Source organism: Thunnus maccoyii, chromosome 5 (genome assembly GCF_910596095.1).
Source record: "Thunnus maccoyii chromosome 5, fThuMac1.1, whole genome shotgun sequence".
In the NCBI taxonomy this organism is placed as follows: Eukaryota; Metazoa; Chordata; class Actinopteri; order Scombriformes; family Scombridae; genus Thunnus; species Thunnus maccoyii.
Genome location: NC_056537.1, coordinates 10,573,715 through 10,600,972, shown reverse-complemented (window position 1 = coordinate 10,600,972; position 27,258 = coordinate 10,573,715). Strand labels below are relative to the sequence as shown.

Genomic DNA, 27,258 nt, shown 5'->3' with positions numbered 1-27,258 from the left:
TGAATTGTGTAAACTCTCCAAGGTCCCATCTCATACAGACTACACAGTAGACTCAATGGCTTCATTATACACCCAGAGATCAGCACTCCTGTGTTCAAACACTACTACGTGGCCCCAGGTTTTCTGTGTGTAAATAAGTTTGTGGTAATCTGATTAAACAAAACTTTATTTAGTAAATGTGAGCATGGTATAAACTAAAACAATAAAGGTCTTAAAATTTGATTTTGACACAGTGCCACTCCACAAGACAGAGCCACAGGATCACCCTTGCAAAACTAATCAGAGGTGAATTCACACAAAATACATTTTGCATGTTTATCACATGTTGAGCACATTTTATTTCACATGCAAATGTCCTATAACCACATACTCCTGTAGGTGAATTTGTTGTGCAAGTTTTCACTAAAAACAATGAATTTCATGTTTGATTTTTTATGGCATCTGCTGCAAAAGCTCTTCTCTTCCAACAAGATCACCTTTTTATCAATATAAAGGCAAAATGTTCACATGTGAACATTATCAGGTACGTAGCTATGTTGAGACAACTTCTGCTTGTTTAAGGATTTGGAAACCAGTGTGGTCTTGATAAAATATTGAAAAAGAAAACATTGACTTGAAGCATGAGACAGGATATGAATCCTGGTCACTGATGTCAAAGTTATATGCCATCCAAGCATCCAACAAGCATCTTTCTCTGTTTTTTTCACTAAGATATGATTTGGTTGGCTAGTGAGCCTTTGTTTTAGAGAAACCTTTGGGTATGCTACTTTGGTATAGCGCTTATTTGATAATTCCAGTTTTGTGTTTGGTTGCTGGAAGCATTGAAGGTTTGTCTGCTTTGTCTAACTGCTGGCCACTTTGTTGGACACTTGTCATAAGCTTCGGTGCTCGTTCTGACACACTGGTGTGTACTTCGGGTCAGGGGTTTAACCTTATTCCATCCTGACCATATTCCTTGTTATTCTGTTCCCCTTCCTGTTCCCCTTTTCTGTGTTCTGCAAAGACAAATAATCAATTCGAGGTGGGTACTGTCTTATACCATTTGGATATTCATCTCAAAGGTGCAAGAAAAGCCATGCAGCTATGGACAAGTCTTGTCATGGCTATTTACCTGCCAATTAACTAGGTTCTCTGTTTTGAGAGGGGTTTGTGTACTCCCCTTAAAAGTGCTTGTCAGGATCTGAGGTTGCTGGGTGGGGATTCAGATCTGGTGAGATGATTGATATGGATGTATGTGATTGCCATTCTAAGATTATGGGCAACGGCTGTTAAATTGAGGAAATATAACCATTTCTCATTCTATAGAAAATTTTATTGTTTTGACTTACTTTGTAACAACTTTGTATTGTTTCAGATGTCAGGGTTGAACATTGATCTTAAGAGGGGGGGTGTGACGCCCCTCCCACTGTCTACAGAGGCTGCCTTCTTGATATTGGCTGAGGGTGGAGGGTCCTCAGTGTAATATGGTTCACCCAGGCCTGCCAAGCTATAAAACCTAGCCCATGTGGTCACTCTCTCGCTCTTCCTCCTGCTGACATCCACCCTGCTTCATCCTCATTTGTTTTTTCACTCTGTTCTAAACACCATATTGTTTTGTGTTAGCTTTAGTTTTAATAAGCATTTGTTTTAAGCAAACTCTTGCATTGACTCCCTCCCCCTCACATTCCTGAGCCAGTTAGAGACACACTGAAGGGCTGCATTCACCACAATAATTCAATTAAAACAAATATATTACAGCAAATATGACACATCTGGGTAGTGTCATGGTATATCGCATGTGGCTTTCTGTTGTTACTATGGTATTCTTGTTTCTTGTCCTTGTTTCAGTTTGTTCTGGCCTGAGAGTCGGTTCAAATCTGATTGGCCAGGCGTTAAGCCAACCCACCAGGATGTGTGTCTAGACATCATGAACTTACAAACACACTTAGGGCTGCATTTTGTGGACCTCACAAAAATGATCTGTTATACAATACCACTGCTGCAGACCAGCCAACCCACAGATTACACTCACAGGCTTCACTCTATTCATGGACCTGCACTGCTGAAAGGTGAAATTTGAAATCATGGCAGTATGAGAATGATCTACAAGCCAACTTGTAATGATAGAAAGACTGTCACATACTGGCACTGTTTGACTCAGCTGGGAATAAATTCAAATCCGTTTAGTCCAAATTTTCGCTGGAAAAAATGTTGCCAGTATTTTGAGACTGCTTCTATCAACAACGCTCCAGTCAACTCTTGCTTGAGTCTATTGAGAGTTGGCAGATGTCTGATCTGCCTTCAAAGAGAGGCCCACATGTTTAGAATCATAATCACGCAAGCATAACTAATTTAAGACACTATTTATATCTCTTATGATCATGTTTATAAGGCTTTACATGTACTTCATTATATAATCTCTGCTCTTTATCATCATTTGTACTTTATCTGTTAAGTCATGTGCTTCATGAGCAGTCTCACTTCCTCCTGATAAGTCTCCAGTCATGAGAGAATTACTTATTTGCTTACACGTCTCAAGTCAAGAATGGATTAATTAATCTATTTGGGTGCCCAAATTTGCTGTTAAGCACCTACTGACCCCAACACACCTACCTCCTGCCCTACAGGTACACTGTATGTGAATTGTGTAAACTCTCCAAGGTCCCATCTCATACAGACTACACAGTAGACTCAATGGCTTCATTATACACCCAGAGATCAGCACTCCTATGCTCAAATACTACTACATGGCCCCAGGTTTTCTGTGTGTAAATAAGTTTGTGGTAATCTGATTAAACACAACTTTATTTAGTAAATGTGAGCATGGTATAAACTAAAACAGTAAAGGTCTTAAAATTTGATTTTGACACAGTGCCACTCCACAAGACAGAGCCACAGGATCACCCTTGCAAACCTATCAGAGGTGAATTCACACAAAATACATTTCACATGTTTATCACATGTTGAACACATTTTACATGTAAGAAAATTCACATCTTATATGCACATGAGATTTTCAGATATTTCACATGCACATGCATATAACCACATGCTCCTGTAGGTGAATTTGTTGTGCAAGTTTTCACTGAAAACAATGAATTTCATGTGTGATTTTTATGGCATCTGCTGCAAAAGCTCTTCTCTTCCATCAAGGTCACCTTTTTATCAATATAAAGGCAAAATGTTCACATGTCAACATTATCAGGTACGTAGTTATGTTAAGACAACTTCTGCTTGTTTAAGGATTTGGAAACCAGTGTGATCTTGATAAAATATTGAAAAAGAAAACATTGACGTGAAGCATGAGACAAGATATGAATCGTGGTCACTGATGTCAAAGCATCTTTTTCTGTTTTTCTCACTAAGATATGATGTCAAACTACTGCCTGCTTTGGAACAAAATGTTGCCAGTGAAAATAATCCAGACTGCATTATATTTTTAATTTAAATTCAACTACATCTGCATGAATTTCCAAACTGTCAAAGCCAACAGTGTAAAAGAATAGCTCATGCAGGCCACCAAAGCCTAATGGCCTGCCATGTCATTGAGAGTTGGGGACACCTATCTCTTAGTGCAGTGTTCTTTTACACTGTTGGCTCTGAAAGTTTAGAAATGTTTTCAATTATTTTATATGTGAATTAATTTTTTCACATGACATTTCACATGTGAAATACCTGAAACTCTGTCATGTGAATTTATCACAAATAAAATATCCAAAAACATATATGACAATGTGTGTTTTTTATGATAATACACAGCATATGACTCCAAGTACCTTAGCAATGTTCAACAACACTGGGTTGCATTGTCTTCAGTCATTATAAGCCACTAAAACAGTGAGCTCACTCATTATATGTCTCCACTGAAAATTAATGAACTCCAATGAAAGTGGAGTTGCCAAATTGGCAGAGTATATCCAATCAATAATTCATGAGTTTGCCAGTAAAGAGCTCTACTGACCTAATTACACACAATAAGCGGGTCTGTGAGCTGGGATGCGGGATATGATACACTCTACCTGCAGGGAATGAGACCATGGTCTATTCCGCACTATAGAAATCCAGATAAATCTTCAGTGATGAAGCCATGTTTCACAGGAGATTTTATATGTATTCTGGTGAGATGATAAACTCTGTAAATGTAAACAATATCCAGCGGACATGAACAATAATTTAATGGAACAATGCTGATGTTTGGCGTATACAGTTCTTTTACATATTTTGACCTGTTGGTGTCACTATGAAAAGTCATGGTATGACCACAGTCTATGATTCATCCTTTCGGAGACAAGAATATCATGTTCAGGCAGTTAATCTAGTTGGTGTATTCACTAGATAGACTGAATGTCTGGAGCTGTTTTTCATGGTTTATGCAAGGTCCCAAAAGTTTGATGAAGCCCTTTCCTGTTTCATCAAGAAAATCCCCACATGCACAAAAGCCAGGTCCAAAAAGAAATGGTTTCCCCAGTTTGTGGAAGAACTTGACGGACCTCCACAGAGCCCTGACCTTAACCCCATCCAACATCTTCGAAATGAATTTAAATGATGTCTGCGAGTCAGGCTTCATCATCCAACATCAGTTCATACCTTATTAATTATTCTTGTGGCTGAATGATAGCAAATCCCTGCAGCCAAGTTCCACAATCTTTTGGAAAATCTGCCCAGAAGAGTGAAGGCTGTCATAGTTATATATTAAAGCATATGGTTTTATAATGAAATGTAATGAGATGCACTTACATACTGTATAGGTGTGATGCTTGGGTGTTCACATAGTGTGTAGATACTTTTTGTCCATGTAGTGTATTTTTGTTGCAAAGGTGGGTGAACTTGCCAACTAATACTGCCATCAAATGTTTGAGGAGGCTGTTCCACAGTCTTGGGTATAAGACATCATCATCATCACTATAGGTCTGTAGAGTTAGTTGTATGCAATGATCTGTTTGTAAACTGCAAGGAGGTAATCGATGTAAGAAACCTGTGAAGTGATTTGAACAATGAGCAACAACTTCAACTCTACAGCTTGCAGGCAGCCACTGAAGAGATAAGAGCAAAAAATAAGTTTTTCAGTTGTGCTGTAAGATAAATGGTGTAAACTTGGCAATGTTCTGTCACTGCTAAGGCCACTAAAGTGGAGTTCCAAATCTGCACTTCAAAATAAATCTTTAAAGGTATCAAGGGAGATATTTGGTCATTCTTACGGACAAGTTTATAATGCAGATTTGTGCTTTTTTTTTTGGCTTTAGTTTGTAGAGTTGGAAAAATATTCCAGTAGGTGAGCATCATTCATTATGAAACTCTAAGTATGTCATCGGGAGCTTTGCCATATTACATAATTTTGCACTGTTAGTCAATTATAATAGACTAATATCTACTGCAATTCTACTCAGTGCTATTGCAAGGTGTTTCTATTTTTTTGTCCACTCTCGCACATCACCTCCCTCCAGCTCTTTCTCAGTCTTATTCATCACAGGGTTATGATGAAGTGTGTGTGTGTGTGTGTGTGTGTGTGTGTGTGTGTGTGTGTGTGTGTGTGTGTGTTTGTGTGTGTAATCAGCCTGCTCAGCTGATGACTGACTCACAGATGGACACAGACGGCCGCCCACACGCACTCGTAGCAGAGGATAATCTTGAGGTGATGAACCCGTGCGTAAGTATGGATGATCACAAAGGTTGGCGTGTGTTCATCTGTGTGTGAGACACAGAGACAAGTCAACACATCCTCATGTCAGCATCTGTCTTTTAACTGAAGCTTAATAACTGGAATACCGAGACATGACAATGACTATATACATATATGTCATTTACATTTTAGTGTTCAAGTGATATTAAAAGCTATTACTGAGCATGTATACAACTACTTCCACTGTTGTAGTGGCTGATTGTGGTATATTGTAGCAGTGATTGATATATAGCTGGTGCTCTTTTATGTGTGCAGTTTTGTTCCACTAACTTAAGATATTGGCTGCTATATTAAGGCAGCAATTTGCATATATGATATAAATATAACTTAGATTCAAAATTAAGTAAAGAATGCTGCTGTCAACAGAAGAGCCAAATAGATTCAAACAAAGAGCTACAGGATGGCAACGCCTTTACTACTGCTAATGCTATTATTACAACTTAAACTACAGCAAAAAAACTAATACTAACCATACCGCCACTACTTCTGCTTATTACTGCACTAGTACGAGTACAGCAATTATAACTTCCAATGCCACTGCTACATCTTTTACTATTGTGCAAGTGCATTTAATTATTTTTTCAATTTAAGTGTTAAATTTATGTGCTCTCCGCCATCAAAGCATAATAATAACACTTTTTTTTTTTTTTTTTTACCTTTTGTCATTTTTTTTCTGTGATTCTGTGTTAGTTTTTTTGTTATTTGACCCCTAAGTTGTTGGTAAAATGTAATGACTTGTTGGGATCTCAAGATGCTTATCCTATAAACAATTAAATTGTTCAATATACTGTACATGTTACATTGAAAGTGTGTGTTAACTTAATTGACAGTGACAATGATTATTTGATTATTTCCTGTACACCTCAGCTTGTTGTTTTCATCTCTGACCAGCAGATGTCATCAACGTACTGAGAATCTTTCAAGGGAACCCTTTTCTGACCCTCTATTTTGTAAAACTGAGGCATCTCTTGGTGCGTGTGTGTGTATACATTTATGTATAATATGTTCACAGTACAAGACATGTGTCTGCATTTTTTCATGTATTCAATGCACATATGCACACCCATACGCCCATACAGCTGGTTTTTATGTGTTGTCACACACCACAACAACACCAGAACTGGCCTGGTGTTGGAACTGCGAATGTGCCTGATTTATGGGTGTTGATGGGCCCAGATTCCATTCCCATCTGTCCCATCAGTGGGTTAAGCTTGGGGTGACCATTTGTCTCTGTTATTGCCTTCCTCACTTTGCAGTAAACAACACCTTCCTCCTCCAAGGTTCGGCCTGTGGAAAAGGAATACAAACTGGCCGTTGTTGAGTATGCACGTGCATGTGTTGTAATCATTTAGAGAATTCATAAATCACTCAAGTTCTGGTCATATATTGTTTTTTATAACTTGAGAAGTTAAGCATACATAAAAAACATGCCTGTGATGAGCTACAGTTAGCTAAAGCAAATATTTATCATCTGTAGTCAAATACCATGTGATATCATTATGTATAAACATATGAAGAAAGCTAAAGTAGGGGGCATAGTATAAAAGGGTGCTATGTTTGCTCCTACTCTTGTGAAGAAACTCTTGCTATATTACAAAAAGATGGGACTTGTTTGGGTTTTAGTGCAACTGAGATTGTAGTTTACATAAAATGTAATTCACTACCTGCCTCATCAAAAGCAATAACTAAAATAGAGAAAATAATGTTTTTTTTTAAATTACCATTGTCATTTTTCATATATTCACTCAAACAAAAATAGTAAGACACGGTAAGAAAGCACCAAGTGAAAGAAATGCATGACATTGAATGATCAGTTGAATGTTTTTATGAAAATTACTTGCAGGAAAAGCTCATAACAACATGGAGGTAAACCACAGTTAAGTATCAAACCTTCCAGGAGATGATGTAATATAAGGGATATTACAGCCACATGTTGATGAGTAAAAAAGTCTGTTAGAACATTTTTGGGACATTGTGATGATATAATTCAATGGTTCATTCTTATCTGGTACTCACAAGATGCACTTTGGTTTACAGTTCTTAGTGTATTTATAAAAGTATGAAAAAAAAAGCACTCTCCAAACTTCTAAGTTATGTTATCCTGTATTATCCAATTTATTTATCACTAAAGAAAGCTTATTAATTTCTAATGTGTATCTTAATTGTTTATTTGTTATTTGTAAGAGCAGCTGTTTCAAATTGACCATTTTGGAAGTGTTTTCATGAACCGGACTGGCACACATCATCATAATAAAAGTCCATGTTTAATTACAGAGGACAACTCCAGCATCGGTTTGGAAGAATAGCAAGATATGATGCGTCTTTGTTCCTCAAGACAATGAAAAGTGGAAACACTAATTGATGCATAAATCAATACATACTGAGCAGGAATAAACTCCATAGCCTTTGTTGAAAATGGAGAGCTGGAGCATTAATGCCTCTATTTTACCTTGCAAGGGAACAGAAAATCATTTAGTCAAAAACTCGTGAATTTTAATAAGCTTTTACAACTAGGCACCGACAGACCATTCAAAATAAAACCTTGGCTAATTCAACAAAAGATAGCAAAATTATATAATTTAAAGTGGTCTATACTGTATACTGTATGCTCTGAAATGTAGCATGTTAACATAATTAAATCCTAGCTGTTTTAATTTAGATGCATTACTGCAAAGTAGGCGACATTAACACAGGATGGCATTTTACATGATGTGCAAATGTGTCACGTTTGTTATTGTCTCATTATGATATTGCTGTATGTCACAGAACGAGAGGCGGCCTGCTGTTCTTTTGCCACAAACAGAGCTGTGGCAAAGGCAGACGGTTTAACAAGACAAAGGTTAATGGAAAATTTACATATCTTTAAGATGATTTTCTACAACAGATATTAAAACACAGCAGCAAATACAATGAGGGGCAAAAAATTACAATGTTCCCACTGCATTCATGGGAAGGGTGATATTATTGTGGTAAAAAGTAGTTTCAATTAAAGGTACCCCGTGGAGGTTTTGACCCTAGTGGTGCTTGTTGGAGGTAATGTGGACATAAAAAATGCAGGTTTCAAAATATTTAAAAAAAAAAAAAGTTTTAGCAAAAAAAGAAAGAAGTGCATTCAAAACATTTGTTAGGCCTTATGGACACACACCATGTATTTTACTGAGAAACACTGTAAATTTAATTGTGTTTAAACATGAAAAGTCATTCTCAACCTTGGATATAGTATTGGATATAGTAGTATTATATGGTTGAAATCTCCAGAAAAAAAATAGTAAGTGGACCTTGAGTTGGATTTTTTTTTTGTCAAACCTAACCTAACTTTTAAGCTAACATGGACCAAAAGTCTGGATAAAATCATATTGTAACAGCTACTAAACTTGCATGTCAACAGATCCATGTTCATGACAACTGAATATCCCTTGATGAAGGTTGTGTAATATGGTTGAAAGCTATATAAAAGTGGCCCATGAATTGAGATTGTTGATTAAGTAACTGTTTGTTTACAAGGAAACTGCATTGACTGACTGTAGGACATCCTTTGGTTTTGGAGTTCTAAGTTGTCCCAGTATATATCCTAACCACCTTGCTCTCATAGTAGAGTTTTTGTATCTTATCACCGCTATTTGTAATAATCCAACAAACAGTTGACCAAGATCCTGTCAGTTATAACTGATAACATGCATAAACACATGTGCACATTTTACAGCTGTTTTAAGTTTAAAAAGAGCGACTGTTCTGTTCTCCTTGTACATAACACAACTTACTTTTATTCATTTATGTGGCTGATTTTTGGTTTGTGCCTCCGCCCATGTGTTGTCTATTTGTGCTATCAGCTGTGAGCCTTAGTATTTATGTCGATGTTTCTGATTTTAGCTACCTGCTCTGGTCTGTATAGCACTTTGGTCAATGTGAGTTATTTTTAAATGTGCTTTATAAATAAATTTGACTTGAATGTATTACAAATCTGACGCATTGGACTTGACATTCAGCCACATCACCCTGCTCACTGCCTGATATAGTCCAGATAAGAAGTCATGATAAAATCACAGAGAACACATTTCTAAGAAGGCGACAGCTCTACTCTGTCAGATGCTGGAACATTCAGCGTTAAGCAGGCGCGAAGGCATTCAGAGCAACACCTCATCTCTCTCAACTAGTGACATTATTCACAAATAATGTCACAAACTATTCACAAATAAGGCTTTAATAATAAGTGAAGGTTAATTTTACCATAGCCTGTGGACATGAAGAGTGAAAACTATTGCAGTAACACTTCATTAATCATTGTCCGCTGAGCCAATTTAACCTGCTGCTGGTTACCAGGCAACAACTCAGCTGTGAAGGCATTGCATGCTACTCATATTTTGGTGGTTGTGGTGTGTTTTTGTGTTTGTGTCATTTACTTGTATATCAAATAATAAGGCTTGATATTTTTGTGTGACATAAACACACATTCATATTTATTGTGTTCATATATAACATATAAGGTATATCTGGAAACAACTTTATCATAAGAACTTAATTAGATTGTTGATTATTTGTTAGTAAGGTACAAATGTTACTGCAGGTTTGGTTTCACTTTGTGTTTTGTGTTGTGTATGTTCTCTGTACACAGGTATGGCGACATAAACAGGCAGGATGAAGGTGTAGATAACATGTGCAGCAGCCTCTCGTCTCACCTCACTGGCTCTGCCTTTGATTTCCACCTGGTTTGTATGCTCACAGAGCAAGTCCATCATCCTTGTTCAACGTTCATATGATGCCATGCTGTGATCCCGAAGCACATCAAAGCACATGTTTGATTAATGAGGTTTTGATATGACCTTTCCGCCTCTTTGAGATAAGAGACTAAAAGGCTATATATTTTAATGCTTGTGTGAGGCTGTAACGCAAAGCCAGAAAACATTTAAATGGATGAAAAATGGAGAGAAAACATTTCTCGCTGTTTTTTAAAACAGATAGTGTCTTTGGTAATCTCATGATTAATTATAGCTTGTATGCAAATAATTAGATCATTTTCTAATAGATTATTAAGGACTGTACAAACATCATTTGCACTCCAGGCAAGGCAGGGAGGATGCATGGGTGTTAGAAAAGGGTTATATATTTTTGTTATTGTTCAAGGGAGGGTAACCCATATTTATCTAGGAGGGTGCTTTAACTTTTTCTCATCCCAGATCTTGATGTGATTTTAATTCATACACCACGATGTAAACAGTGTTGATTGCAGTGCAGGTGTATCCCGGCAGCCTACTGGTTAAGATGCATGCCATATAGCTGCAAAGTCCAAGGTCTGATTTCCTGCAGCAGAACTTTGTTGCATGTCATTCCCTGTCTCTGTCTCACCCCTTGTTTCCTGTCATCTCTCAACTGTCACCGTCCAATAAAGGCATAAAATGCCAAAAGATATATTCAGAAAATAGTCCATCAGCACCAACAGAGTTGGCACCTGGGCCCAGTTCATTAATTCAGTGGCTGTAATAGCCTATTTATTTATTTTTTAAATGTTTTTAAATATATTTATACCACTGATAAAAGTCTTGCTCAAACATTGAAAAATTCAACACTGGCATAAAACTGGATGTGTTCACTTTTATGTAACTATTTTAATAATAATGATAATAAACTTTACTTATACAGCACTTTTCAAAGCAAAGTTACAAGTGTAAATTCACATGATTCAACCAAGATTTTAAATTTCAGGACTGCAATGAGGCAAATAAAATCGGACAAAAAAAAAAAAGAAAAAAAGAAAAAACAAGAGGAAGAATCTCATTGACTGTATATAAAGAGGAATCCTAGTGACATTGACTGGCACTCATTTTATTACGTCATCTTGTTTCTTCTGCAATGGATTAATGGCCCCCAAGTGGAAAATTAGGCCACCACCTGTTTATCTCAACAAGCCAACTCCCAATATTCGCATAACAGCAGTGGATAAAAATGCTCATTATTTTTTTGGAAATTCTGTTCAAATTTTTCGCAGCATTTGGTTGGAAACCTAGCCAGTGAGACAGGACATGTTAACTTTTTCACTATGTAACCTAAAATGCTATCTTTTCTTAACCTTCAACAAGCAACATACTTTCCCAAAGTGTTTTTATAACCTATGCCTAAAAACATGCAGGACACAAATCCCACTGTCTGGTGTCAAAGTCCTGTGCTTTGTACACCCACGACCTCCAGAGAACAAAAACATGTATTGACTCCAAAAATCTTTGCTAGTGAACATAATTCAAGCAGCAATTCCTACGAAACGCCAAAACTATTTAGAAGCGTACAAACGTAATTTCGAGGACACGGCTGCAGACTCAATTTATCAGGGTCTAACGAGGCTCAACTAATCAATCTAAACGGAGTCAGCTGTTGCTGTACTTGAGCGGAAGACTAACATTGCTACTGCACAAATGTTAGCATAGTAATATGCATGTTAACAACTATTGGATGCTAACGTGGACATTTAACAATCATTTGTAATTTTCTGTTGTAAACTATTTTGGCTGTGGTCTGTGTAACATATTTTTACTTCCTACTTGAGTAATTTGTTGTGAATAATATTCATCATTCCATCATTAGCATTAGTAAGGTGTTTGGCAGTGTTTTGCCAGTTATTTTATTGTATCTATCTATTTGTACTTCACTAATTCATAAATAATTCTGTTGTTCCTGTGAAATATTAGCAAAGAGAAACATGAAATTGCACATTCATTGTGTCCCTGTACAGGACCTCAGACCTTTTGGTTCTAGGAAACAATAACTTACAGATACTGACCTGACCAAACAAATATGCTGACAGCTGCAAGTGGAATCGACACAGTTCAGATTGTGTGAAGCGAAAACATTTTGATGACAATGTATATTCATCAAGAAAAAAAAAGAGGTTATGCTGAGCAAATATCCTCTGGGTTATGAAACTAGGACTAGCTCTACAGCAGCAGTTATCAATTGCCCCCTCGGGGGGGTGAGGGGGTGGCAACATTGTGAATGTACAGTTATTTTTCTTCGTTCCAAAACATGATTTTGTTGGTCATTTTCAAGCCGTTCACAACAAACTAGGTGCGTCACCCGCTGTCGGGACGTGACAATTCTTGGATAATAATGTTTGATCAGTGTCCAGATTTTGTGTACCAGCATTTTTAAGACGTTGCTTGTTGGTTGCATGAAACGAATGACCTCAGGGGAGTGATTAAACAACACAATAGTAAATAGAAATGTGTGTTATTTTCAAGGACGATGGAAGGAGAACAATGGAGCAGGAAGGGGGAGTTGCATGTAATGGAGACAGATACATCGAGAGAGCCTCATCTCACCTAATTCCTCTGATCAGAGTGCTGAAAGAACTTCCTGTATTAAAGACATGTTGATGTCTAATTCACTGAACCAACAAATCTGGCTTGTTAAATTACCTCTGACGAACAGTAGTCTAATTCAGCCAAAAAAAATGCACATCTCTATTTGTTAAAAAAATCATCACTGCTGCCAGATGAGCAAGTTTGTAAACACTTGTCAGACTTTTTTAGCCTGTTTCATTTACACTGTTCTGCCAATAACAGTTTCTGTATTGAGTGGAGGAAAGGCCAGAGTGTCAGGTGGAGGGAAGCCAGCTGTGGACACAATTGTCTAAATTGTAACAGAAAACAGGACTTGTTTCCTGTAAGAAAAACATGGTGGAAGTTGTTTACTTAGAAAGGAAGCATGGATCTTCTTGGCGCGAGTCCCACATGATACACAACCAAAATGTTTTTCTAGTCTAAAGAATGCCTTGAAGACAACTCCATTAAGCAACCTCAAATCCTATTCTATGGACTAAGTATTTTTTTCTGTGAGTGCTGGCATTCTTTCAGTTTCTTTTCAACCACTTGGAAGTTGGATATGTTTGCCAAGAAACAGCTAACTGCTGCTTGAAGTCATGTTGAATGCCTGAGAGGCATTAGAGACAGTATGTGTGAAATCATTCTTCATAGCTATTTCAGGGAACAATGACCTTTATATGTGTGCGCAGCTCAGATCTCTGATCAATTCTGCTTCTTTGTTCGACTCCTCACTTGCCGCCACCTCTGTTTTTGCTCGAGGTATTGATATACAAAACACACAAAGGGCGCAAAGAATATGATGGTTTTTGTGGCTGAGGAATTCTATGCTCTTCACAGACCTCTGTCAGATCCATTTATCTTTCTTACTACATTTATCTGTCTTCCAGCTCAGTACATATTATATTATACGAACAAGGGAAAGTGTAGAGAAATAGATTTTCTGATAGATTTTTGTTTTAGTCCATCAGAACGCAATGAAACCTGTGATGAAACTGATAAATTGTCACGGAGCTCATATATATTTTATTTCACAGACACATAAATGTATTGAATGGAATGAATGTGTCTCTTTTCATGAGCAGAAAATTCAGTGTTGTGCTGGTACAAAGAGCCACTTTTATGGCCACGCTACTTGTTTTATGAGCCTCTCTGTCTATTTTGGAGTCATAGTTTGTCAAACTCTCTGGAGAAACTCAATCATTGCCTTGTAAAGTATTTGTTCAGTCTAGACGCTGACTGATGGCCTAAGCCAAGATCATGTTAGCATGAGCAGCTTTTCAGAGGCTACTTAATGATTGGCATGTCTAATGAGATGCAGAGCGGCTGCTGCACTGGGAATTTGAGACATGCCCATCAAGCCTACAGACATACTCCTTAAGTAGAGATCTTAGCTGAATGATCCCAGTTGATACCAGCCAGGATTGGCTGATCCTTGTTTTATTCTTCTTTTTTATGACTGATAACAACCACCTCTGTTCTGCAGTGTATGGCAGGTATTTACTTACTCTACCTTATTTAAAGGAATCACATAATTGCTTATAGGACTTCCCCTCCCATATGTCTCTGTGATATGATTATCAGACCATTTATGTTATAAGGTCAGATGGTCAAAGATAAACTGAACCACACAGGATCAAGAGGCGTAGGATGATTTAATTACTGTCAGGGAAACCTTGAAAAATGGTTGATACTGTTTCATCATGCAGGATGTGCGATGATGTGATACATGGCAGGTAAATGAATCATTCATTACAATATTAGAAAATGGTTTTCAAATGAGCTAATGATGCCATAAAGATATAAAAGTTGCTGATGATATGATATCACTGCATTATTACATTACACCATTATGATTTCATAAGAGGTGCAACACATTTTTTCAGCAAGAAATAGAAGGATTTAATAACGCAATTAGACAATATTATCATTAAATAATCAAATTACATGCCTGATTGAATCCAATAGACAGTTAAAGGCTCAGTTCACCCAAATTACAAAACATATTTTCCTCACTTATCCTCCAGTGGTATCCAGCCATGCAGGTTTGGTTTTATTTGTCCAGGTTTTTTTTTTTTTGTCTTTGGATTTCTAGCTCCACTCCAATATAATGTAAGTAATGGAACACTCCGGATAATTCATTTGCTTTGCTGTAAACAGTTTTCCTTGGAACGACTCTCTACCAAAGAAATGCTCTGTACTACTGACAGTGTGTTGTGTGTCATCCAGAGTTACCCAGACATTGTCTCTGGAAAAATATGCTGTTAAAGGAATAGTTTGACATTTTGGGAAATGCGCTTAGTAGAGTTCTTTGTTCCGAGAGTTAGATGAGAAGATCAGTACCACTCTCATGTCACTTATGTGCTGGGCTAATTGGGGGGGCCAGTTATCAGGGAAGACTCCAGTAAGTCTCCATACCTATCAAGCCCACCACCAAACTCAGGTGAAAGTTTTTTCTTTTTCCCCACTTTGTAGAGGTACAAGCCATGCACATTACTTGCTATTGTAGGTGTTTTGAGCAGTTGGAAATGTAAGTAAACTATCTGCAAATTTAGTGTGCTGCAATTTTTGCATGTAGAACCGCATGTTTCTGCTCTCTCTTTTTCACTCTCTCTCTCTCTGCTGTTTTTTGGGTTGGCTAAGGGAATCTTAGAGACAGATAACAGAAAGTTAGACATTGTTTGCATGGCTAAGTACCACCAGAAGTAAGTGAGAAAATATTTGTCTGGTGATTATGGGTAGACTGGCACTTTAATTTAATGATGTTGTTACTTTATCCAGAAAAAAACAATGTTTTGACAATTTTATTTGCTACTTTTTAAAACTACATTTACATTCCGGGAGGCTATTTCAGTATCTGTTAATATATCATCAGTTGAAGCAAGACTTTCACATGTTGTGTGGGGCTGGACAGCTTGTTGATAGGGAGTGTCTCATTAAATGAGCTGTCTTCCTTTTCACATTATTCTCAACTTAAGGGTCATACCGTTGCATAATCCTGGAGCTTGGTATGTTTTTAGTGCTTATTAGTCTTAGATTGGCTAGAGATACAGTATAAGTTTGAAATTGCTCAACTTTCAGCAAAAATAACACCAGAGATTCCTACTGTACTTTTGGTGTAAACCCATGAGGGTTGGGCACTTTGTGTGCATTAAAATAAAAGAAAATCAATCAAATCTATGGTTGTGTTGCAACTGTGCTAATGAATGAAATCATCCGTGTTGTGGTTGTCAAAACAGGAGGCAAAGCCAGTGTAATATTCTGTACATCAATATGTATATTTCAACATATATGTATAGGATTTTTAGATTATTTTCAATGTGCACAAGCCATTACAGACAAATAGAATTCATGTTGACCAAATTTACATATATTGTTCCTATTTACAGATATTTAAGTGCCATTTCTGTACAAATACACTATACATTCAGATAGAAATGTCTCAATACTATGTACAGGGTGGTCTGAGTAACATCACAATGCTGCAAATCACATTAATGTGCAGGAAATTGTTTTTGTCTGGAGTGCAAATGAAGTCCAAACACAGACCCCCACCCCACCCCCCCATGGTGCAGGATGTCAGGCAAAAAAAAAACAAAAAAAAAACCCCACCAGGAAGCGTGTTGATGTAGTGTGTGTGGAATTTGTGAGCGTTTCCCCAACATTTTCGTGGAAGCCAATGGGAGAGGTCTGTGATTCGGTAGGAAGACTCCTCCAACTGTGGCCAATCGTACTTCATCAAAACCCCCGCCAGCCCCTACACACCCATCTGTGTGTGTCGGTGAAAGTTCTGCTATTTTCAAAGGGTTCCTGTATGCCTCTGCTGAAGAGAAATGAAAACCAGGATCCTTACAAAGGGCCGCCTGCTGCAACATGAAAAAAAATGATAAAAAATGCGGATGCATGCAAGGGCCCAATGTATAAATGCAGCCTAAACCCTTCATCCCTCTTTTTTTGTGACAGATTAAAGGAAAGGATGGTTTGAATCTTTTTTACATAACCCACTAAAATCTGATTCCAAGAAAAAATAATAAAGTAGACAGCTATACACAAAGGATGAGGTGACTGTCTCAGTTACTTAGAGACGTGCGGTCTGGAAGAGTCATTTTCACCACCACACACCTCCAGGCTGCCATGTAAGGTTTATCTTTGTAAACAGTCCAAGAGGAAAGGGTGTTTGCCGTTCACTGCAGGGAAACATAACCACCAGTAAAAGCGTCAGTATTCCTGGAAAAGTGCTCTCTAAAAGAAATCATGTTAGGACTCCAAGAAAACTTCAGGCTCTCCAAGTATTACAACTGAATTTAACAAAATTATGTCAAAAGGTAAGTGTCAGCATCTAGTGCTTTTACAATTGCGGAGATATGAAAACATGATATTTTATGAGTGTATGTGGCTTTTTAGAAATTTCACTTCCTTTCCCAATGTTTTTTTTTTAAATTTTTGCAGAGGAGATGTGAAAAAGAACATGTTTGCACACAGAGTACAGCAAGAAAACACAGTGAACATGTTCATATTTTCTGTCCTTGTTGCAAATTCTCAGTCTATACCCCAATCTCTGTTTCTTTCCCATGCAAAAAACTTGATCTGCTTTATAGTTTTGGAGTCTGGTGGACAATTCAGTCACTGTCAGTCATGTTCAAAGTTAAGATCAGTTGATATATGTGTACCTTCGCTGCTGGGCATGTTTCATTTCCCACCCCAGTAAACAGTGTTGCCTAGCTGCGTGTTTACTCCGCCTGAATGGAGGACTTGGGAGAGTTGTCCAGTTCTCTCCAGTTGCCAGAACTGCCAGTAGGGCTCCGATTTGTCATCTTAGTCAGCAGTGTTGTTCGGCGGAGACTGCTGTCTGAGTCCTCTTTCTTGAAGTCAGTGTTCATTTTGTGGCACCAGGAGAAGCAGTGCACAAAATCCTGGAGAAGGTGACCACTGAAGATCATGTATATCCACGGGTTACAGCAGCTGTTGAGACTGGCAAGGAGCGCAGACAGAGTCACTGCTGTGTTCTCAGAATCTAGAGAACAGAGAGAGGGAAGAGGAAAAAGATGATTAATCCACAAAACATCTGGTACAGGCTTGGCTGCAGAAATGCCTAAGTCAGTTCATCTGGTGGTGAAATGTAAAACCTAATTTTTCTGTAAAGAAGAGAAAATCTGCCCAATAGTTCAAAAAGTTTGGGTTACAAGAGTTATTGTTTCAGTTGCACGTCAAACTTGCTTCATGACTGTTTCGAATCAAGTCTAATTTTCTTGATATTAGTGCAGCAGTCTGAATGCTGGGCATGTTGAATCTGTCCCAGAAATGTTCAAACAGCATAAAAAACCCTAAGCAAATAGCAGTATTTGTGTTCCAAGATAAATATGTTACACAGAATAGAAGATTAATCTTGCTATGGAATGAAAGGTGTTGACGTTTCTATAAGCTCATAGCTGAGGAGGCTAAAAGTCTTTAGTATTTTTTTTAAATTATTATTATTTAAGAAAATGTTGAGAGTAAAGTGATGATATCAGGGCACGCTCCTGATAAACTTTTAACAAGAACGTTTCTGCAGAGAAATTTTTGAAGACTCGCAATGCTGCATTCTGCTGTTTAATGTATGTGGAGTGGCTTGTAAACAAGTTTCATTTTCTACTTTTTGATTCATATGTACGCTATTTACGCATATTATGTTTTGTGTGCCAAATACATTCATGCGTAAAGGCTGTGCGCACTTGGAGTTTTCTTTACGCACGGGAAGTTTTTCTTTTTGTGGTACGTGACCAAGTGCCTTTTCTGTGCTGTTATTCTTTGACAATGTATCGACTAATCCCTAAAGCTGTTACAATTTTAAATTCAGTAATGATTAATAAACATCTATTTTATTTTCCTCAGCACTCACCTGCCCACTGGAAGTTTTCATCCCACACAGACCACATCTGTACTATGAAAAACGGCGCCCAACAAACAATATACGCCAAAACTATCACAAAAGTCATTTTAACAGTCCTCAGTTTGGCTCTTGATATAGTTGTGACGCTGCTGACTGAATTCTTTCCAATCATCCCGTTCTTACTCGCAGCACCAGCCATCGTTTTCCTCTTCTTGTATTTGATATTTTTCCATATGCTGTGGCAGATGAACCCGTAGCACATCATGAGAATGACCACTGGTACCAGGAAGATGCCCACGGTTATCCAGGTGATGTACGCCTTGGCGCCCCACGGCTCGATAAAGTACGCCCAGCAGTCGTAGACATCCGAGCCGTTCTTGATCTCGCTCAGTGAGAAGATGAAGTACTGCGGAGTGCTGAGCACCAGGCTGCACATCCACGTGGAGATAATCATGATGTAGGAGCGCTGGGTGGGCTGCTGGAGGGTTTTCAGAGGGTGGCAGATGGCGATGTAACGGTCCAGGGTCATCATCACCATCATATAGGTGGACGCAAACATCCCCATCACCTGGAGGTGCTTGACTATCCTGCAGAGGAAGTCTGGACCATAGAAACGGAAGGTGATCTCCCAGCAGAGCTGCGGCAGCACCTGGAAGAAGGCGACCACCAGGTCTGCCAGGCTGAGGTGTTTGATGAAAAGGTGCATCCTCGACATCTTCTTCTTAGTGTTGTACATGGCCAGCAGGACGCTCACATTCCCAATCACAGCAACCACGAAGGTGATGCTCAGGACCATTATCTCAATTTGTGCCACCTCCTCGTTTCTCGCGAACGGATCGGATCCGTTCGGGTGGACGGTGTTGTTCCCAATGGTCCCCATCGTTAGGTCATAAGTTGAACTGAAAGCCAGAGACTGGTTGCCCCCGCTCAGGAGCAGCGCATAGTCAGGAGTGTGCATGGCACTGCCCCTCTGTGCGCCCTAGTAGATACAGTGCCAGAGGGGCTGTGAAGTGCCTCTCAGATCCCTATATGGAGCTACCTGATGCTCAGAGAGGGGAACCCGTCGCTCTGCGGCTGGTGGCTGCTGTCGGGGCTTTTTAAACTCGAATCAAATTTCAGGCGTCGTGTGCGTAAAGTGGATGCACTGCAAAAAATAAGACTTAAAAACCTTAAAAGACCAGAAGACCTCAAAAAGTTATTTGGTGAGGTGACACGTGATATAAGGGACACATTATTCCTTAAACAAGATATGTGCGATCTGTAGGGCATTATGTAACATTTTTAATCAGTTTACAGTGAAAATTAATTTGTTTGAACATGACAAAAATTATTGATATTGCACTGATATCAGTGCCTTATTTAATAAAATGTGTAAAAACGACAACAAAAGTATTTATTTGTGGTATGTTTTTCCTCTTTTTGTCTTGCTTTAAGTCAAACATGACTTTGAAGTTCCCTGCCATGCCGTGACTTATATAATGAATTTAAGTATTTTTTTGCAGTGTGCAGTCAAGCCCTCCCCCATGGTGCAAACAGTCTCCACCTCACCACAGCTCTTCTTACTCATAGCGTGAGCCACATGTTTGGGAATCAGTTGTGCGTGCATTTAAGAAGAAGAGGCACAGTAAACACAATTGCAAAATTCCAAGAAAGTTGAGTAACATTAATTAAATTAAGTACTTTATAAACATTTGAAGTGCTATATGTAGCCATACTTTAGAGTGCTTCAAAGTGCAGAGTGAAGTATTCAAAAATAACATATTTCCTTGTGCAGTCAAGTTTTAGTTGAAGCATCCCTTTGTGTAAAGTTAGTTTAACCTCAAATGGAAAAATTTACCACATTTCCTAACGTGGCACATGAATAATGATGCCATATTTACTGCAATAGGAATGCATTGACCAACAGACTGGAATGTTGTTTGCGTTCACCTCTGCCGAGCATGGCCTTGTGCAACTAGTGACTGTTTAAAATTGTTTATCTGAAGTCAGAGTGTCAGCAAGCATGTTACCTTTAGTTGACTTTCACTTGCATTCGTTGTGTCTGTATCAAACTAAGCATAAAAACATCTTATAAGACTTAACAAAGTGTTAAATACAAGTTCACCCAACAACAAAATCTCACTTACTTGTGTGCAGTTTTTTGTGTGTTTGTGTGGTTTTTGCTATATCTTTGAGCTTTTCACCACCAGCTCAGTACAATGGAGGTAAGCAGAATTTTGCTTGTGGTGCTCAGACCATTGAAATATTACATTTAAAATATTCAACATCTTACCAAAAACAATGTCTCATTCATCTCACTGTCAACAGATTTCACCGGTACTGTCAACCTAAGAAAGACTCTTTATAAAGCTCTTATTCACAATAACTTCAAAAAGTTGTCGCTGTTGAATTTTTAAAAACATAATTTTTCAATGCTGTCTGCTCCATAAACTATATTTTAATCCACTCTTATTGTAGTGGCATGAATGTAAAGACATCAGAAGCACATATTTTAAAACCTGGACATATAAAACCAGAAGTATCTGCATGGTTAGATATCACTAGAAGTAAGTGAGGAATGTATTTTCATATAATTTGGATGAACTGACCTTTTAAAATCCCTACAGGTTCATGAACATTTTAAATCTGACATTTGCCAAGTAGACTTTTGCACTGTTTTTAGCCTTTTCTGTATTTTCTGTTTCAGTCTCTCTTATATTTTCCCTTGTTTGAGCATCTCTTCAGTATCCACTGTCCCACACTTGGAGTGTTACAAGTGTCACGTCTTGCACTTCTTTGCATCAGGAACATTAGCACCACCGCCTCAGTTTCCAAGTGACCTATAACAATGTAAATTGCTTATTACATTTTCCATTGCGAAAGCACATGATTGCCAACTGGCTGTGGGTATCCGGCAGCTATTCAGCTCATCTGATCCATGTGCTGATAGTGAGGGAAGTTATCTTTATTGCGTTCACATTGCATTCACCGCCCAGGTCTGTTCTCTTTCATTTCCGATGGCCCTTTTGAGTTTTGCAAAGTGGAGCCTCCTTCCTAAAAATTTCCTGCTGGCAAGTTGAACTGGCTTAGTGGAATAATGAAGTTTCCTCAATTATCCCTGTGTGTCATTCTCTGCTATCTTCCCATCAGAACCACAGCGAGGGAAATTTCCGCGGGCTTCTGTTGACCACCTAACCAGCCTCCTCACATGGGAGCTCTGTTATGTGTCTCTTTGTCTGCATGACCCAAGCCTGATTTCTACCCTCCCCCCCACCCCCCCTCCATCAATGCTTATTCTGGTCCGGTCTCATCATGTCCTGGGGGTTCAAGGACAGCAGAACGGATGTCTCTCTTCATGCTGGACTGAACCACGTTTACCCTCATCTCCTGTTTTTGAAGGCGTTTACTGTAGATACTTTGTGCTGTTATTACAGCTCCAGGCTCGGTTTGTCTCACTGCCTACAAAACATGAAGACACTGTTCGGCATCCTCATCTACGGACTGTTTGTCTGGGTCCGGGAATCATGGGAATGCATGTTGTGTCTCCAGTAGCCAAAGCAGTCAGTCTGAATCATTTCCGTGATGTTTCCCTTTTCCTCACGGGCTTAAGGTTCTGTAAGAGCTCCTCAGACTCGCTGGGAGTTCTTTTTTTATCCTAGTGGATAAAAAAAGGAATCCTCATAAGATTTTCTATTTTTAAGAAACAGAATGTAATCCTTTCATAACTTTAATTTGTAATTAGAAAGCTTTGTGAATGATAAAACAACTTCATTACACCTTTTAATTGCAGTATGTAGCTTGATAATAGTCTGGCATTCAGGATGGAATTTACAATCTTCTTTTCTTTTTACCTCATCAACTCTTCCTTGACTCTCTTTTTTTTTGATTTACTGTTTAAGCACAAAGATTGACATCTCTTAATCTTCTAGTTGATGGAATATGTCATTAAGAACCATGTATGCCAATATTACAAAACAAAAAGTTTCTAGAAGTTGATCATTACTTCAAAGGACTCCATAGGTTCTGTATGTCACCGGCATACATAATCTCATGCATGTGAATGTTCGTTCTTAACAAACTGCATAGCTTGCGTGCTTCCTCTGTTCTGTCTGACTTATATCCTGAACACCTCATGCATTATAATACCACTTCATTTCATCATGCAACCTATGTGACATACATTATACTGTGCTTTTGAAAAGGGCTAATATCCTACTTATATCAAGGACTACATAAAGGAGTTTGAAACTTTCAGTGGCCAGCACCTTCTGATCCAGAGAGTTGTCTCTGTTTGTTTTTACAGTATTGATAAGAGCAAAAGTCTGTTTGTCTCTTGGACAACTGCAGTCCTACGAAGATCATGTCAAACAAAATATCTAATTATCTGTTTACTTTATGGATGAAGTTATGACAATGAACAGGGCCTCTGCATAGTCCACCTGTAATATATTTGTTATGTAAGTTTTTATGTAGGTTTGCATGTTCTCCTTTGGCCTCAAGGCTGATTATAAATCAGTGCTTCAGTAAACAAGACATTCAGGTTTATAGTCGTGAAAATCCGTACCAAGCACACATTAGTTATGCAACCTGGACATGCAAGATGATATAATGAAAACTTCAATGCAGCTGCTTATGTCTGTATATTTGAATTTGAAGGGCTCAAGTGTCCAAAAAATACACTTACCATCTACACATTTTTACACAATTACAAGGTGATCGAAACAAAAATACCTCAGCCAAGAACACAGTGCACATATGCAACAGTTTTATTTTACTTCTGTGGTGAGTTTTTTAATCTCTTTCATACCAGTTAAATTGGAGCATCAGTTTCTTTAATAAAATTAATGTATGCTACTACATCTTTCTCTAAATTTGTAGACCTACAATAACATAAATAAAATAATGCAACACCACAAAGACACTATAAAGAAGGCATTGAAAAGGCTAGACAGGTAAGCCACACAAAGAGGAATAAAAATTAGCTATATATATAAAAGGCATTATAATAACACTCCAAAGCAACATGAGGCAAATAAATGAATTTAAAACAGAAAGAAACTGTATGCCCAAAAGGCATTATATGAAAAAAGGCACCCTTTGCACATACTTTAGGTCAGGGGGTGTTTATTTGTGGTTGTTAAGAGAAACCTTAACAGCACACAATGATATTTTAGAGGATGAATACTACAGATTTTGGTGTTTCCCCCTTTGTGACCACAGTCTGGGGAAGGCCCTTTCCTGTTTCAACATGACGAAGCCACCTCGCAAAAAGCCATCTCCATAAAGAAATTGTTGTCCCAGTTTGGTGTAGAAAAACTGCCTTATCACCCAATATGAGTGCCCGACCTCACTAAATGTTTTTATGGCTGAATGGGAGCAAACCCACGCAGCCAGGTTCCAAAATCTTGTGTAAAACCTGCTGTTATAGCAGCATATCAATACCCATGATTGTAGACAGAGATGTTTCACAACAGTTGGGTGTAATGTATATATGAATATGTATATGTATGTGTATGTTTATCCACAGGAAAAGAAAACATTGCTGTTTTGTTCTTTTGCTCTCAAAATATCTGACAATACCATATATGATTTGCTCAAACAATAATAGTCAAGCTGAACCTAATAGCTCCTACATCTCATCTGCCATGAGTCACTGAGATGTTCGAGAACATTTCCACGGCTGAACGCAGACTTCAGATCCACTTGGCCGGTTTAATGACCGGCTGTTCTTCTCACGGACATGAGAGTCTGATCCTGTCTTATACAAGATCATTGGGCCATTAATATCACATTAAAAGACATCTCTTCGCATGTCATTGCATTTTGGCTTCTTGTACATCTCATTGCTTTATTCATTGGAGAACTTAATGTATATTATTATTGCATTTTATAGTTCCTAGTATTAATATGCAGTATTTTTTATTTTATCCGTCCTTCATCCAAGAGAAAACCATAAAGAAAGACTTTGCTGTGAGGCTTTAACAGTAAAACTATCTTTGCTTGACTCAGTAACATGGATGGTAAGCAGCAGAACTCATTATTACAGCAAAAGCTACAATATAATTTAGTGTTTTAAATAATACATTGTACTATACTGAAAGGGTAACTACAGCCTATACTTTTTTTTCCCTACATTGTACACATAATCACATAAGCTTATGTGCACATATTGTGTGTAAAAGCTGCTTCTTCTGCTTAGAAATGAATTTATTTGTGTCTTATTATGTTGCAATGTGAACAATCCTCGTCTTTTGATTTACAGGGAGCATTTTTTACAGATGTTCACCTCAGGTTTTGGAATTTGTAATGTGTAACATAAACATCTGACATTATAACAGTATATAAATGACAGAAAATCACAAAAAGCATGTTATGTGCCCCGTAAAGCTGGCAATGTCAGTCAGTGAGTCTTTTGGTCAGTCAATCCACCACTTTGGTCCAGACTGAATTACAAAAAAAAACAAACAAACATTCATGGTCCCCGGAGGATGAATCCACCAAACTTTTCACTTGTCCAGTAAATGAGCTCAACATCTACTACGTGGAATGGCACGACATTTTGTAAATGGTTCCCAGGCAATGACTTTGGTGACCCCCTGACATTTCCTTTACTTCCAACACCATGAGGTTGACATTTATGGTTCGAGTGAAATGGCTCAACAAATATTGGTTGAATTGATATATTTGGTGTCTTCCCTTAGGGAGGAAAACAGGAATTTCAGCTGGTGTGAATTATGGTTTTATGTGTAAAAACGGTGTGTTTTAAAGTTTTATTAAAATAATTCCTATAACTAAATTCATGAATGGAGAAAGAAAACAATCATATTTTTTCATATTTTGAGTAAGAAAATTATGTGAATGATACAGTATGGACAGTCAAGTCCATTTTATTTGTATAGCCCAGTATCAAAAATCACAAATTTGCCTCAGGGGGCTTTAAAGTCTGTACAGTAATACGACATCCTCTGTCCTTGGACCCTCGATTCGAATATGGAAAAACTCCCTAAAAAAAACCCCTTTCATGGGAAAAAAATGGAAGAAACCTCAGGAAGAGCAACAGAGGAGGGATCCTTCTCCCAGGATGGACAGACGTGCAATAAATGTGTGTACAGAATAGAACACAAATTACAGAATACAGCATTGAACACGATAACAAAATTATAATGGATTTATAATATATAAAGAATGTGATGAAGAGTATGCCAAACAGCTCCCAGGTTCCACCAGAACAGAATAGGACCTGAGCCACATGACCTCCATCACCATGGGGACTTGGCGGGAGGACAGACTACACAAGCACACGGGGGAGACTCACATCACGCCACTCACATACACCGGAGAAGAGACAAGAAAAGACATTATTCACAGAGGATAAAGACATCATCCAGATAGAGAGAGAGAGAGACATGAGGTGAGGCTGAACTTCTGCAAGATGGGGAACCAGATCCAAAACCTCAGGAAATGGCACCGACAGCCAGGGAAGCAGAACGCTTCCAGGACGGGTGCAGGTCCAGCAAGAGATGCCTGAGAGTTAAAGAGAGGACAGGAGGATAAAATAAGGAGAGAGAGGGAGAGACGAGAGAGGGCCACACAGCTCGGAAGCTCATGTGCTTGTGGAAAAAACAAAAAGAAGGTTCGAGAGATGCAATGGCTATCAGAACAGCTGCAATAATCAATAATCTCGTCAGCAGGACGGCACTTAGCAAATTCAATGAGGCAGAAACCGACCCGTGCAGTAAAAGGTCGTAAGGTACTCAGTTAAAAGCAACTAATTGTAGGTTAAAACTATTTTGTAGGATATGCTATGGCTTTCACAGTCTGCAGATCTCAACTCAACTGAACTCCTGTGGGAGATTTTGGAGCGATGTGTTGGACAAAGATCTCCACCACCATCATCAAAACACCAAATGAGGGAATATCTTTTGGAAAAAGGGTGTTCATCCCTCAAGTAGAGTTCCAGAGACTTGGAGAATCGGTGCCACAGAGTAATAAAGCTGTTCTTACCTTACTAAGACAGTTTCTGTTGGTTTATCCTTTAAATTAATTTTTTTTTTAAATTTATCTGTGGCACCTTTACAGGAATGAACACACTGGCTGCAGCTGAGATTTAACCGCTGTCTCTCTTGCTGTCGTCATAATAACACTTGGAAATAACACTTGGACAATATTATCATGGATTTTAGAGATAGAGATGAAAAACTGCAGAGCGTGTTCACTTTACTCGTATAGCATATCACATATACAGTATATTATATAGCCGTCTTCCTGAAAGGTTCATCTTATGTCAGATGTAATTAACAAGGGCAGCATAACCCACATTGCTAACTTAACTACTTCATCTGATTTACTGTTACAAGAAAGACGTAATCTAAGTTGACTGCATTTTCAAGTGTGTTTGATTAAGTGTGTGATATATTGTACTTTGCCACCCCCCAACATCTAAT

At 38.2% G+C, this 27,258-nt stretch overlaps 1 protein-coding gene across 2 annotated transcripts; it reads right to left on the bottom strand.

Moving 5' to 3' along the window:
* Positions 1–16,542: 16,542 nt before the first annotated feature.
* Positions 16,543–19,901, bottom strand: avpr1aa (arginine vasopressin receptor 1Aa). 2 transcript variants are annotated; one of them, XR_006096077.1, is made up of 3 exons: positions 18,845–19,901; positions 17,637–17,980; positions 16,543–17,153 (listed from the first exon to the last, which is right to left on the bottom strand). XR_006096077.1 is itself a non-coding variant. In XM_042410605.1 (2 exons), the coding sequence occupies exons 1-2, from the start codon at positions 19,791–19,793 to the stop codon at positions 17,697–17,699; spliced, it is 1,233 nt and encodes a 410-aa protein (XP_042266539.1). In that variant the 5' UTR covers positions 19,794–19,901; the 3' UTR covers positions 16,543–17,696. The 2 variants fall into 2 exon arrangements, 1 of the variants encoding a protein (XP_042266539.1); XM_042410605.1 differs by having other exon boundaries at positions 16,543–17,980.
* Between the last annotated feature and the right edge of the window lie 7,357 nt (positions 19,902–27,258).

Bases quoted from the DNA above. Each gene is read 5' to 3' on its own strand.
- avpr1aa (XM_042410605.1), bottom strand. From the start codon at position 19,793: ATGCACACTCCTGACTATGCGCTGCTCCTGAGCGGGGGCAACCAGTCT. The intron at 17,981-18,844 runs GTGAGTGCTGAG...TCTGTTCTCTAG, and splicing joins TGAAAACTTCCAGTGGGCAG to ATTCTGAGAACACAGCAGTG.